Here is a 15,829-nt window from a genome sequence, read left to right as displayed (position 1 = left end):
ACCGGAGGAAATAGCAGAGGAACTTTATGAATACTTTACTTCAGTATTCACTATAGAAAATGATCTTGGTGATTGTAGTGATGACTTGCAGTGGACTGAAAAGCTTGAGCAAGTAGATATTAACAAAGTGGATGTGCTGGAGCTTTTGGAAAGCATCAAGTTGGATAAGTCGCCAGGACCGGATGAGGTGTACCCCAGGCTACTGTGGGAGGCGAAGGAGGAGATTTCCGAGCCTCTGGCAATGATCTTTGCATCATCAGTGGAGGTGGGAGAGGTTCCGGAGGATTGGTGGGTTGTGGGTGTTACTCCCTTATTCAAGAAAGGGAGTAGAGATGGCCCAGGAAATTATATACCAGTGAGTCTTACCTCAGTGATTGGTACGTTGATGGAGAAGATCTTGAGAGGCAGGATTGATGAACATTTGGAGAGGTATAATATGATTAGGAATAGTCAGCATGGCTTTGTTAAGGGCAGGTCGTGCCTTACAAGCCTGATTGAATTTTTTGAGGATGTGACTAAACACCTTGATGAAGGAAGAGCAGTAGATGTAGTGTATATGGATTTCAGCAAGGCATTTGATAAGGTACCCCGTGCAAAGCTTATTGAGAAAGTAAGGAGGCATGGGATCCAAGGGGACATTGCTTTGTGGATCCAGAACTGGCTTGCCCACAGAAGGCAAAGAGTGGTTGTAGACGGGTTATATTCTGCATGGAGATCAGTGACCAGTGTGGTGCCTCAGGGATCTGTTCTGGGACCCTTACTCTTTGTGATTTTTATAAAGGACCTGGATGAGGAAATGGACGGATGGGTTAGTAAATTTGCTGATGACACAAAGGTTGGAGTTGTTGTGGATAGTGTGGAGGGCTGTCAGAGGTTACAGTGGGAATTGATAGTATGCAAAACTGGGCTGAGAAGTGGCAGATGGAGTTCAACCCAGATAAGTGTGAAGTGGTTCATTTTGGTAGGCCAAATATGATGGCAGAATATTGTATTAATGTTAACTCTTGGCAGTGTGCAGTATCAAAGGGATCTTGGGGTCCGAGTCCATAGGACACTCAAAGCTGTTGCGCAGGTTGACTCTTTGGTAAAGAAGGCATACGGAGTATTGGCCTTAATTAATCATGGAATTGAATTTAGGAGCTGAGAGGTAATGTTGCAGCTTTATAGGATCCTGGTCAGACCACATTTAGAGTACTGTGTTCAGTTCTGGTTGCCTCACTATAGGAAGGATGTGGAAACAATAGAAAGGGTTCAGAGGAGATTTACAAGGATGTTGTCTGGATTGGAGAGCATGCCTTATCAAAACAGGTTGAGTGAACTCGGCCTTTTCTCCTCGGAGCGACAGAGGATGAGAGGTGACCTGATCGAGGTGTATAAAATGATGAAAGGCATTGATCATGTGGATAGTCAGAGGCTTTTTCCCAGGGCTGAAATGGTTGCCACAAGAGGGCACTGGTTTAAGGTGCTGGGGAGTAGGTACAGAGGAGATGTCAGGGGTAAGTTTTTTTTACTCAGAGAGTGGTGAATGCGTGGAATGGTGGAACAGCAATGGTGGTGGAGGTGGATACGATAGGGTATTTTAAGAGACTTTTGGATAGGTAGGTGGATCTTAGAAAAAAAGAGAGCTATGGGTAAGCCTAGTAATTTCTAAGTTAGGGACATGTTCCGCAGAACTTTGTGGGCCAAAGGCCCTGTATTGTGCTGTAGGTTTTCTATGTTTCTATAAGTATTCTTTTATATAGAATCTGAAAATAAATCCAACTGACAATTCTATTACTTTCACACGTTTATCATGTTCTCTTGTCATCAATGCCCAGTTTCTAGTTGTACAGTTTTCCTTGTCCTCTGTCTTTCATTTTAGTTTGTACTGTAATCTTCTCAAAGTGGAACTTGCCTGTGCATTCATGGAGTATGTGTAGTAAGCTGTCATATGTGCTGAAATTTGCCTTGCTGCGGAACTAATTTCAATTTATTTTTTTGAAGAAAATATGCAGATTTTGTCTGTAGCCAAGTGCTTGGCCACTCTCTTGAATTAGAGTGTTGATGTTAAATGATTTGCACAAATACTCAGTATCAACCACCTGTTTCCCAACTCAGCACTCTGACAAACTTCATTACATGACTTGTATTGCTTCTTCCCAACCTATTGCTATCAATCGTGAGTTAGATTGCTGGGAAGGTTCTGGCATAAAAGGGAGACACTGCCCAGCAGAGTGATCTGAGACAGAGTGGTAGAGCTTTGGCTCAATCAAGCTTTGGTGATAACGGGCTGCAGCTCGATTACCTTCGTCTGGTTAGGGAAAGTTAGGAAGTAATAGAGAGGAGTTATAGGCAAGTAGTCACACCGGGCCCTTGAGAGAGAGATAAGTGGGTAACAGTCAGGAGAGGGAAGAGCAGGAGTTAGATACTAGAGAGTACCCCTGTTGGCGTGTGGCCAAGTGGTTAAGGCTTTGGGCTAGCGATCTGAAGGTCATTAGTTCGAGCCTCAGCCTCGAGGACACAGTGTGTGTCCTTGAGCAAGGCACTTAACCACACGCTGCTCCTGCACATTTATAGCCCAATGGCGACAAATGGTGCAGTATGGACTAGACAAGGCTGTGCCCCTTAATGATAAGTACTCCTGTTTGAGTGCTGTGGGGGGGGGGGGGGTGGGGGGGGAGAACAGCTTACCTGGGGGAAGCAACAGTTGGCCGTGCCTCTGGTCACAGAGTCTGGCCCTGTGGCTCAGAAGGGTAGGGAAGGGAAGAGGAAGGCAGTAGTGATAGGGGACTCTATAGTTAGGGGGTCAGGCAGGTGATTCTGTGGCCATAGGAAAGAAACTCGGATGGTAGGTTGCCTCACAGGTGCCAGGGTCTGGGATGTTTCAGATCTCCTCAATGATATCCTGAAGTGGTAAGATGAACAGCCAGAGGTTGTGGTACCAATGACATAGGTAGGAAAATGGAGGAGGTCCTGAAAACAGGCTAATGCAAGAAGCATCATGAACAAAATGGATGAGCTTAGAGCGTAGATCGATACTTGGAGCTATGATGTTGTGGCCATTGCAAAGACTTGGGTGGCTCGGGCAGGAATGGTTATTTAGAGTGCCAAGATGTTTCAGAAAGGACAGGGAAGGAGGCAAAAGAGGTGGGGGCATGGCACTGCTGATCAGAGATAGTGCCACGGCTGTAGAAAAGGAGGAAGTCATGGCGGGATTGTCTATTGAGTCTGTGTGGGTTGAAGTTAGAATCAGGAAGGGGTCATTATGTAAATTACTCAGAGGGTGGTAGCTGTGTGGAATGAGCTTCCAGTAGAAATGGTAGAGGCAGGATCGATTTTGTCATTTAAAAAAAATTGGATCAGTTTATGGCCAGGAAAGGAATGGAGGGTTATGGTCTGAGTGCAGGTAGGTGGGACTAGGTGAGAGTAACGGACTAAAAGGGCCGAGATGGCCTGTTTCCATGCTGTAATTGTTATATGGTTATAATAACTTTACTGAGTGTTTTTTTTATAGACCACCTAATAGTAACAGGGACATCAAGGAGCAGATAGGAAGACAGATTCTGGGAAGGTGTAATAATAACAGGGTTGTCGTGGTGGGAGAATTTAATTTCCCAAATATTGATTGGTATCTCCAGGGTTCCAGGGTTCCGATGTTTCAGACGTGATAGAGGCAGAGGGATGAAGGGTGGGGAGGTGGCTTTGCTAGTCAGGGAAGATATTACAGCAGTGCTTCGGCAGGACAGATTAGAGGGCTTGTCTACCGAGGCCATATGGGTGGAGCTGAGAAACAGGAAAGGTATGACCACATTAATAGGGTTGTATTATAGACCACTCAATAGTCAGCGAGAATTGGATGAGCAAATCTGCAGAATTAACAGACAACTGCAGGAGACAGAAAGTTGTGATTGTAGGGGATTTTAATTTTCTGCATATTGATTGGGACTCCCATACTGTTAAAGGTCCAGATGGGTTAGAGTTTGTGAAATATGTTCAGGAAAGTTTTCTAAATCAATATATAGATGTACCAACTAGGGAGGATGCAATATTAGATCTCCTATTAGGAAATGAGTTAGGGCAGGTGGCGGAAGAGTGTGTAGGGGAACACTTTGGTTCCAGTGATCACACCACCATTAGTTTCAATTTGATCATGGATAAAGATAGATCTGGTCCTCAGGTTGAGATTCTAAACTGGAAAAAGGCCAAATTTGAAGAAATGAGAAAGGATCTAAAAAGATTGGGACAGGTTGTTCTCTGGCAAGGATGTGATTGGTAAGTGGGAGGCCTTCAAAGGAGAAATTTTAAGAGTGCAGAGTTTGTATGTTCCTGTCAGGATTAAAGGCAAAGTGAATAAGAATAAGGAACCTTGGTTCTCGAGGGATATTGGAACTCTGATAAAGAAGAAGAGAGAGATGTATAATATGTATAGGCAACAGAGGAAATAAGATGCTTGAGGAGTATAAAAAGAGTAAGAAAATACTTAAGAAAGAAATCAGCAGGGCTAAAAGAAGACATGAGGTTGCTTTGGCAGTCAGGGTGAAGGATAATCCTAGGAGCTTCTACAGGTATGTTAAGAGCAAAAGGATAGTAAGGGATAAAATTGGTCCTCTTGAATATCAGAGCAGTCAGCTATGTATGGAATCAAAAGAAATGGGAGCGATATTAAATGGGCTTTTTGCATCTGTATTTACTAAGGAAACTGGAATGGAGTCGATGGAAACAAGGCAAACAAGTAGGGATGTCATGGAACTTATACAGATTGACGAGGAGGAGGTGCTTGCTGTCTTGAGGCAAATCAGAGTAGATAAATCCCCAGAACCTGACAGGGTATTCCCTCAGACCTTGAAGAAGACTAATGTTGAAATTGCAGGGGCCCTGGCAGAAATATTTAAAATGTCGATATCCACGGGTCAGGTGCCAGAGGATTGGAGGATAGCTCATGTAGTTCCGTTGTTTAAAAAAGGCTCAAAAAGTAAGCCGGGAAATATAGGCCGGTAAGTTTGACATTGGTAGTAGGTAAATGATTGGAAGGAATACTAAGAGATAGGATCTACAAGTATTTGGATAGACAGGGACTTATTAGAAAAAGTCAGCATGGCTTTGTGCGTGGTAGGTCATGTTTAACCAATCTATTAGAGTTTTTCGAGGAAGTTACCAGGAAAGTGGATGAAGGGAAGGCAGTGGATGTTGTATACATGGACTTCAGTAAGGCCTTTGACAAGGTCTCGCATGGGAGGTTAGTTAGGAAGATTCAGTCGCTAGGTATACATGGAGAGGTAGTAAATTGGATTAGACATTGGCTCAATGGAAGAAGCCAGAGAATGGTAGTGAAGGATTGCTACTCTGAGTGGAGGCCTGTGACTAGTGGTGTGCCACAGGGATCAGTGCTGGGCCCATTGTTATTTGTCATCTATATCAATGATCTGGATGATGATGTGGCAAAAACTGATGATACAAAGATTGGAGGTGTAGTGGACAGTGAGGAAGGTTTTCAAAGCTTGCAGAGGGATTTGGACCAGTTGGAGGAATGGGCAGAAAAATGGCAGATGGAGTTTAATGCGGACAAGTGTGAGGTATTGCACTTTGGAAAGTCAAACCAAGGTAGATTATACAAGGTAAGTTATACAAGGTAAATGGTAGGACACTGAGGAGTGCAGTAGACAGACAGACAGACATACTTTATTGATCCCGAAGAAAATTGGGTTTCGTTACTGTCTCACTAACTGAGAATAGTGTAGAAATATAGCAATATAAAACCATAAATAATTAAATAATGATAAGTAAATTATGCCAAGTGGAAATAAGTCCAGGACCAGCCTATTGGCTCTGGGTGTCTGACCCTCCGAGGGAGGAGTTGTAGAGTTTGATGGCCACAGGCAGGAATGACTTCCTATGACGCTCAGTGTTGCATCTCAGTGGAATGAGTCTCTGGCTCCATGTACTCCTGTGCCTAACCAGTACATTATGGAGTGGTTGGGAGACATTGTCCAAGATGGCATGCAACTTGGACAGCATCCTCTTTTCAGACACCACCGTCAGAGACTCCAGTTCCACCCCCACAACATCAATGGCCTTACGAATGAGTTTGTTGATTCTGTTGGTGTCTGCTACCCTCAGCCTGCTATCCCACCACACAACAGCAAACATGATAGCACTGGCCACCACAGATTCGTAGAACATCCTCAGCATTGTCCGGCAGATGTTAAAGGACCTCAGTCTCCTCAGGAAGTAGAGATGGCTCTGACCCTTCTTGTAGACAGCCTCAGTGTTCTTTGACCAGTCCAGTTTATTGTCCATTCGTATCCCCAGGTATTTGTAATCCTCCACCATGTCCACACTGACCCCTTGGATGGAAACAGGGATTGCTGGTGCCTTAGCCCTCCTCAGGTCCACCACCAGCTCCTTAGTCTTTTTCACATTAAGCTGCAGATAATTCTGTTCACACCATGTGAAAAAGTTTCCCACCGTTGCCCTGTACTCCACCTCATCTCCCTTGCTGAAGCATCCAACTATGGCAGAGTCATCAGAAAACTTCTGAAGATGGCAAGACTTTGTGCAGTAGTTGAAGTCTGAGGTGTAGATGGTGAAGAGAAAGGGAGACAGGACAGTCCCCTGTGGAGCCCCAGTGCTGCTGACCACTCTGTCTGACACAGTGTTGCAAGCGCACGTACTGTGGTCTGCCAGTCAGGTAATCAATAATCCATGACACCAGGGAAGCATCCACCTGCATCACTGTCAACTTCTCACTCAGCAGCACAGGGCGGATGGTTTTGAACGCACTGGAGAAGTCAAAAAACATGACCCTCACAGTGCTCGCCGGCTTGTCCAGGTGGGCGTAGACACAGTTCAGCAGGTAGACGATGGCATCCTCAACTCCTAGTCAGGGCTGGTAGGTGAACTGGAGGGGGTCTAAGTGTGGCCTAACCATAGGCCGGAGCTGCTCTAGAACAAGTCTCTCCAGGGTCTTCATGATGTGTGAGGTCAATGCCACTGGTCTGTAGTTATTGGAGCCACTGGGGCGCGGCGTCTTCGGCACAGGGACGAGGCAGGACGTCTTCCACAGCACAGGAACCCTCTGGAGACTCAGGCTCAGGTTGAAGACATGGTGAAGTACTCCACATAGCTAGGGGGCACAGGCTTTGAGCACCCTGGGACTGACACCATCCGGGTTTGCAGCCTTGCTTGGGTGGAGACGTTTCAGCTGTCTTCTCACCTGTTCAGCTGTGAAGCCCACCGTGGTTCAGAACAGAGGGATCTGGGAGTACAGATACATAATTCCCTAAAAGTGGTGTCACAGGTGGATAGGGTTGTAAAGAGATCTTTTGGTACATTGGCCTTTTTAAATCAAAGTATTGAGTATAAGAGTTGGAATGTAATGGTGAGATTGTATAAGACATTGGTGAGACCGAATTTGGAGTATTATGTGCAGTTTTGGTCACCTAATTACAGGAAGGATATTAATAAGGTTGAAAGAGTGCAGAGAAGGTTTACAAGGATGTTGCCGGGACTTGAGAAACTGAGTTACAGAGAAAGGTTGAATAGGTTAGGACTTTATTCCCTGGAGCGTAGGAGAATGAGGGGTGATTTGATAGAGGTGTATAAAATTATGATGGGTATAGATAGAGTGAATGCAAGCAGGCTTTTTCCACTGAGGCTAGGGGAGAAAAAAAAACAGAGGTCATGAGATAAGGGTGAAGGGGGAAAGTTTAAAGGGAACATTAGGGGGGGCTTCTTCACGCAGAGAGTGGTGGGAGTGTGGAATGAGTTGCCCGATGAAGTGGTGAATGTGGGCTCACTTTTGATATTTAAGAAAAACTTGGACAGGTATATGGGTGAGAGGGGTATGGAGGGATATGGCCCAGGTGCAGGTCAGTGGGACTAGGCAGAAAAATGGTTTGGCACAGCAAAGAAGGGCCAAAAGGCCTGTTTCTGTGCTGTAATGTTCTATGGTTCTATCTAGCTAGAGCAAGGGGTTTAGATGGGGTGGGATTTGTTAGTTATGTCCAGGAAGGTTTCCTGACACAATATGTAGATAAGCCTACATGAGGAGAGGCTGTACTTGATCTGGTATTGGGAATTGAACCTGGTCAGGTGTCAGATCTCTCAGTGGGAGACCATTTTGGAGATAGTGATCATAATTCTATCTCCTTTACATTGGAGAGGGGTAGGAACAAACAAGTTAGGAAGGTGTTTAACTGGAGTAAGGGGAAATATGAAGCTATCAGGCAGGAACTTGAAAGCATAAGTTGGGAACAGATGTTCTCAGGGAAATGCACGGCAGAAATGTGGCAAATGTTCAGGGGATATTTGAGTGGCATTCTGCATAGGAATGTTCCACTGAGACAGGGAAAGGATAGTAGGATACAGGAAACATGTCGTACAAAGGCTGTTGAAAATCTAGTCAAAAAGAAAAGCTTACAAAAGTTTCAAAAAACTAGATAATAATAGAGATCTAGAATCTACAAAGATCTAGAATGTTACCTGGGTTTCAGCACCTAAGTTACAGGGAAAGGTTGAACAAGATAGGTCTTTATTCCTTGGAGCGTAGAAAGTTGAAGGGGGACTTGATTGAGGTATTTAAGATATTGCGGGCGATAGATCGAGTTGACGTGGATAGGATTTTTCCATTGAGAGTAGGGGAGGTTCAAACAGGAGGACATGATTTGAGAGTTAGGGGGCAAAAGTTTAAGGGTAACACGAGGGGGAATTTCTTTACTCAGAGAATGGTAGCTGTGTGGAACGAGCTTCCAGTAGAAGTGGTAGAGGCAGGTTCAGTATTGTCATTTAAAGTAAAATTGGATAGGTATATGGACAGGAAAGGAATGGAGGGTTATGGGCTGAGTGAGGGCCAGTGGGACTAGGTGAGTGTAAGCGTCAGCATGGACTAGAAGGGCCGAGATGGCCTGTTTCCGTGCTGTAATGGTTATATGGTTATAAGATTATAGGGCTAGCAGGAAGGAGCTTAAGAATGAAATTCGAGCCAGAAGGGGCCATGAGAAGGCCTTGCCGAGCAGGGTTAAAGAAAACACTAAGTCATTCTACAAGTATGTGAAGAGCAAGAGGATAAGATGTGAGAGAATAGGACCAATCAAGTGTGACAGTGGAAAAGTGTGTATGGAACCGGAGGAGATCGCAGAGGTACTTAATGAATACTTTGCTGCAGTATTCACTACAGAAAAGAATCTTGACGATTGTAGTGATGACTTACAGTGGATTGAAAAGCTTGAACATATAGACCTTAAGAAAGAGGATGTGCTGGAGCTTTTGGAAAGCATCAAGTTGGATAAGTTTCCTGGACTAGATGAGATTTACCCCAAGCTACTGTGGGAGGCCAGGGAGGAGATTGCTGAGCCTCTGGCAATGGTCTTTGCATCATCAATGGGGATGGGAGGGGTTCCGGAGGATTGGAGGGTTGCAGAAGTTGTTCCCTTATTCAAGAAAAGGAGTAGAGGTAGCCCAGGAAATTATAGACCAATGAGTCTATAATTATTGATCAGTGATAAAGGTGTATAAGATGATGAGAGGCATTGATCGTGTGGATAGTAAGAGGTTTTTCCCCAGGGCTGAAATGACTAACACAAGAGGGCACAGTTTTAAGGTGCTTAGAAGTAGGTACAGAGGTGATGTCAAGGTTAAGTTTTTTTACGCAGAGAGTGGTGAGTGCATGGAATGGGCTTCCAGCAATGGTTGTGGAGGCAGATATGATAGGGTCTTTTAAGAGACTCCTGGATTGGTACATGGAGCTTGGAAAAATAGAGGGCTATGGGTTACCCTAGGTAAATTCTAAAGTAAGTAGATGTTTGGCACAGCATTGCTGAAGGGCCTGTATTGTGCTGTAGGGTTTCTGTGCTTCTGTTGGCTGATCTCTCATTTCCCTTACTAACTTGCTTTCACCTGGAAACTGAGGTCCAAGTTCTCTCATTATTCATGTATAATCCAGCTGCTCCTAAAGCTTTAGAAACCCTCTGAAAAACTGTTTTCCTTTTTAAAAATTAGAAGAAAGATGTAACACTTCCAATGGTATATCATTCCAAAATATACTCCGAGGTAAACTCTTATGCCCAGTTATATATGACCTATGGCTGATCAGAACTCTTCAAACTTAAGCCCTTCAAATTTATACACCGGCCAGCTCCCACGAGGAAGGGTGTGTGTTGTTAATTGCATAATCAGTTAAACCATCTTTTTTCTCAAGCTAATTGTCTATGTAGTTCCTATCGATGAATAGCTAAAATTAATTGGATTAATTACAAAGCTGAATAAAATACATATTTATGTATCTTTCTTTTCACTGAGTCTTTAATTTGGTAGTGAAATTATTGCCAGAGTATAGATCTGATAACAGGTACATAGTGAACAACTTGTTTGTGCTGATAATTCAATCATTAGTACTGATCAGTTCAACTGTAAAACCAGTTTTGCTTTGGTTTTCAGTCAGAATCCCAGTTTCTCGATGCTGCATGTTCAGACACGGTGGAATCAAAGAGCAAAAATGTTCCTGATTCGATCACCGAGCGACCAAGGAAGACTGGCAATTTTAACAAAGAACAACAATTGGAAAAGACATTTCAGCATGATGAACAGAATGAGCAGGAGGAGTTAACATTAGCTGCTGTTCAGGAAAATATCATGAGCAAGCCAACCAGGTATGGGAATCTACTGACATCAGTGTTCACTTTTCAATTGAATACCCCTCTGTGGATTTGGGGGTAATCTTGATCATTTGCATCCACACCTGAATTTTGCCCAATGCCAACTCATTGAGTAAGCATTACATGAATGGTTCCGGTCTTGGTTTAAGCTTGATGTAGTTTATCTCGATCCCTGTTGGCAGTAGGAGTACTTTTGTTGGTGGCCTTAGTTCCTCAATCAAAGGAAGAAATCCCATCTGCTGAGTATTTGTTGACTAACTGTTGGCCTGTAGAATGTCGAAGTCCTGTTATTAGGCCACTCAGCTCAGAATCTTACAGTGATGATACTCCTTTAATTAAAGTTACACATTTTTGTGAAAATATGGTGCTCATTTTCAGATGTACTATTCAAAACACAACATAAATTGAGAAAAGGGTGACAGTGGGTAGCAATTAAGCACCAACCTTAACCTAGTGCCAAGCTATATAGCACCACCTATAATATGGGAGTTCAATTCCTGCTGCTGCCTGTAAGGAGATTTTATGTTCTCCCTGTGACTGTGTAGGTTTCTTATGGATGCTTCAGTTTCCTCCCACATTCCAAAGACATATGTTAAGGGATAATGAGTTAATGGCATACTCTATTGGTGCCGGAAGCACGTCAACACTTGTTGGCTGCCCAGCACAACCCTTGCTTATTCGATTTGCCACTGTTTCAATGTACACATGACCAATAAAGCTAAATTTTATCTTTATGTATCTGTGGATTGAGTTGCATAGACACAAGAGGTAAATTTGTTTCTATTGTAGATCTGGGAGGCAGCCCAAGCCTACAACATTTTATAACCCTTCAGCAAATCAATCACCGCCAGCTCCTCCCTTCTCATCTGAGGGAGACAGTGAGGGCAAAGTCAGATCTAGACTGGTTCGATCTCAGAAAACTAAATCCAAAGTCAGCAAAATGTTGGGTAAAAAAGAGGCTCAGATTAAAACTGCTGGTAGCAGAAGCCAAGGAACAACAAAGAAGCCACTTGTTACCCTGAGAGCATTCCAAGAGGAGGAGGATGATGAAGAATCAGATGTAGAACACGAGGAGGACATCTATCCCATCAATCCAGAGGAGGTCAACAAAGCACCAGCTTTTGTGCCAATTAGCCTTAGATCACCTGAACCTGTGCAAGCCCAAGTGGAGGAGACGATGGAGGAGGTAATATGTTTTTAAAAATACTCAATACCAGACACTTGCTTCCTGACTAAGCATTCTGATATATTCATTACATGCCTTGTACCTCCTCTTTCTAACTTAACAGCGGATCTCCATTTTCCCATATTAACTTGCTTTGATGTGGAAAATGGGCCAAGTTCTCAGTCATGTGTGAGTGAGTTGCTCACAAAGGGCTGAAAATCTATTCTCCAGACCACTGCATGTTCTCTCGGTTGAAATGTAATTTCTTTTTTCCCCATCCATAGAAGCTGCCTCACCTGCTGAGTGTATGTTACTCTGTTTTTCAGCATCTGCAGAATCCCTTAGATTTATATATTTCTCAAGTTTTATACTTCTCTACACCTCTGCTACCTTATACTACAATTAAGAACCTTGTGCTTTTTATTTCATGTGACATATACGATTACAAACCATACAGTTATGCATGGAGTATTCTGCAGTTCAAAATTCACTGAATGCTGACTATACTTGCCTTATTTCTTAGTTCTTCCTGCTCATTCATTTGCTATACTTAATGAGTTTCATGAATTCTAATCCAAGCATTTCGGTAAGACACAGGAGCAGAATTAGGTCATTCAGCTCATCAAGCCTGCTCCACCATTCCATCATAGCTGATCCTGTATCCCACACAACCTCATACACCTGCCTCCTTGCCAAATCCTTTGATGGCCTGACTGATCAGGGAAATATCAACTTCCACCTTAAATATACCCATGGACTTGACCTTCACTGCAGTCTATGTAGAGCATTCCACAGGTTCACTACTTTCGAGCTAAAAGAATTTCTCTTTCCGTCTGTTTTACAAGGTCATCCCTCAGTTTTGAGGCTGTGCCCCCAGTTCTAGGTACTTCCACCATAGAAAACATTCTCTCCACATTCACCTTATCTCATCCTTTCAACATTCGGTAGGTTTCAATGAGATCCCCATACATCCTTCCAAATTCCAGTGAGTCCAGGACCAAAGCTGCCAAATGCTCCTCATATGTTAACTCTTTCATTCCTGGAATCATCCCACTGAACTTCCTCTGGTCTCTCTCCAATGATCACACATCCTTTCCAGGATAGTCCATTATCCAGGAGACAGTAGAAGTGCCAACCTGCTTTGAATGAAGCTATTCCCCTAGCAATGAGAGATGTACGGTATTGAAGACACTTGGGAAATCAAAAAAAATGATCCTCACAGTACTGCCCTGGTTATCCAAACGGGAGTAGGCTCTGTTCAGCAGGTATGTGACAATGTGCTCCTGATAGGCAAACTGCAGGAGATAGATGGCTGATCTGACCAGGGGTTGGAGTTGAGTCTGGATCAGCCTCTCTAGGGTCTTCATGATGTGAGGTCAGGGCCACTGGACCATAGTCATTCAATACTTTCGGTTGGTCCTTCTTGGGTATTGGGACCACACAAGGTTTTCCACACAGTCGGGACCCTTTCCAGGCTGAGACTCAGATGGAAAATGCAATGGAGAACTTAAAACTGCACAGCACAGTCTTTCAGGACCTTGGGGTTCACACTTTCTAGTCCCAGTGCTTTGCCGTGTCTGAGTTTCCCCCGAGCTCTTCTCACCTGCTCAGTAGTGAAGTTGAGTCCATGATGACTGGGGTGTTGGTAGAAGGTGGGGTTGGGGGAGGTGAAGATTGGGTCAATAGCATTGGTATATGGTGGTGTGGATGGGAGATCAAGGAAGGGATGTGAACAGTGGTAGCCTGTGTTGTTCATCCACGTGTTGAATTGGAGGAGGGAGGAGGAGAGGTGTTGGTGCTGGGTGAGCACTTGGTGCCTCTGCATGTATACTGGTTTGCTGAGGGGATGTGAACAGGAGGGCAGTTGTCAAACCTACTGAAGAATTGGTTTAACTCATGAACCTATTCACAGCTGCTCTACAGCTAGGCTGATTGAAGCCAATAAAATTCTTCATGCCTCTCCATACCTTCCATGTGTTACTCTGCCCAAGCTTGTTCTCGAGCTCTCTCCTGTATTCCTCTTTAGCTGCCTTGATCTTCTCCTTCAGCTCCCTTTGCACATGTTTCAATTCCTCCCTGTCTCCTGATCTAAAGGCTCTCTTTTTGCAATTGAGAAGAGCCTTTAGATCACTGGTGACCCATGGTTTGTTGTTAGGGAAGCAGCGAAGAGTTCTTAATGGTATTACAGTGTTAATGTAGCTAGTGATGTAATCAGTAAGTCTGTTACTGTCCTCCCCATATTGCTTCTGAGGAAAATTAGTGTACTAATTGCAAAGGGGATGAATACTTTTTCAGATTCTTATTTTTGGTTTTAAATTTTTAGTAAATTGTTGACAGGTTTTGGAATCTTTTGATTTGACATGATGCACAATGTTTTGTAGATTAGCTCAAAAATCCAATTTCAATGTATTTTAAATTTAAAAATGAAACAGTAAAATGTGAAAAGTAGTTGTGGGATTGAATACTCAAGGCACTAATAATTATATTTCTGTTTTATCTGTTAGTACATAGGTGGTGCAGTGAGAAAGGATCCAGGGTTAGTGATATGTTCTTCGTGTGAGATGATGGAACTCTGGGAGGCATCCAGTCTCCTTGGTAACTACATCTGAATGAAGCTCCAGTTAGTTATCATGGTCTCTGAGGAGCTGCAGCTCAATGACCTTTGGCTCTTATGGGAGAATGAGGAAGTGGTGAATAGGAACTGTAGAGAGATAGTCGCTCCTAACTTGCAGGTGTCAGGTTCCTGGGTGACTGTCAGGAGAGGCTCAGAAGGGAAGGGGGAAGAAAAGGAGTGCAGAGGTGATATGGGATTCTGTGGACATGAAAGGTCAGGGATGTCTCAGATTGTGTCCATAGGATTCTAAAGGGGAAGTACGAAGTCATGGTACATATTGGTACCAACGACATACTGTGGGTAGGGAAAACGAGCAGGTCCTGAAGAGAGAATATAGGGAGATAGGTAGAAAGCTGGAAAGCAGGACCTCCTGGGTAGTAATCTCTGGATTGCTGCCTGTCCAAGTGCCAGTAAGGGTAAGAATAGGATGATTTGGCAGATGAATGCTTGGCTGAGGAACGGATGCAGGGGGCAGGTTTTCAGATTGCTGGATCATTGGGATCTCTTCTGAGGAAGGTATGACCTGTACAAAAAGGACAGTTTACAACTGAACCTGAGGGGGCTAATGTCCTTGAGGATGCTGTCCAAGTTGCATGCCATCTTGGACAATGTCTCCCATCCACTCCATAATGTACTGGTTAGGCACAGGAGTACATGGAGCCAGAGACTCATTCCACTGAGATGCAACACTGAGCGTCATAGGAAGTCATTCCTGCCTGTGGCCATCAAACTTTACAACTCCTCCCTCGGAGGGTCAGACACCCAGAGCCAATAGGCTGGTCCTGGACTTATTTCCAATTGTCATAATTTACTTATTATTTATTTATGGTTTTATATTGCTATGTCTCTATACTATTCTTGGTTGGTGCGACTGTAACGAAATCAATTTCCCTCGGGATAAATAAAATATGTCTGTCTGTCTGAAAGGTTTGCTAGTAGCAATTGGGAGTGTTTAAACTAATTTGATTGGGGGGGTGTGGGAATGTAGGTGCAGTGTGTAGTGAGACTGTGAAGAAGGACAGACAGATGATAGGGCAAAACTGTAATCAGTGGAATGAGTTGAATAGTATCATGGGAGCATTATTTAAAAGGATGATGAAAACAGGACAGAATGTGTTATGTTTGAGTGCACATAGTATATGAAATAAGGTAGATTATTTTGTAGCACAGGTATGGTGTTGAGAGCATCTCTGAGTCGGGGCTGAAAGAAGAGCAAAGTTTGGAGCTTAACATCCAAAGATGCACATTGTGTCAAAATGACAGATAGGTAGGCAGGTAGGGCAGGTGGCTCTGTTGGTAAAAAGTGAAATCAAATCCATAGAAAGTGGTGATGTAGGATCGGAAGATGTAAAATCGTTGTGGGTAGAGCTAAGAAACTGCAAGAGTAAAAAGACCCTGATGGGAGTATATTCAGAGCTG

At 43.7% G+C, this 15,829-nt stretch overlaps 1 protein-coding gene across 5 annotated transcripts in view; it reads left to right on the top strand.

Moving 5' to 3' along the window:
- Positions 1–15,829, top strand: part of LOC140738594 (uncharacterized) — a 156,063-nt gene that overhangs the window by 68,984 nt on the left and 71,250 nt on the right. For all 5 annotated transcript variants that reach the window (XR_012101407.1, XM_073066125.1, XM_073066114.1 and 2 more), the window contains exons 16-17: positions 10,414–10,625; positions 11,421–11,817. Coding sequence is in view for 4 of the 5 variants with exons in the window: in XM_073066125.1 (XP_072922226.1) it covers positions 10,414–10,625; positions 11,421–11,817 (609 nt within the window). In the remaining variant the exon portion in view is untranslated. The remainder of the gene's footprint in view (positions 1–10,413; positions 10,626–11,420; positions 11,818–15,829) is intronic.

This window comes from Hemitrygon akajei, chromosome 2 (assembly GCF_048418815.1).
Source record: "Hemitrygon akajei chromosome 2, sHemAka1.3, whole genome shotgun sequence".
Taxonomy (NCBI): Eukaryota; Metazoa; Chordata; class Chondrichthyes; order Myliobatiformes; family Dasyatidae; genus Hemitrygon; species Hemitrygon akajei.
This window is presented reverse-complemented; position numbering and strand designations above follow the sequence as displayed.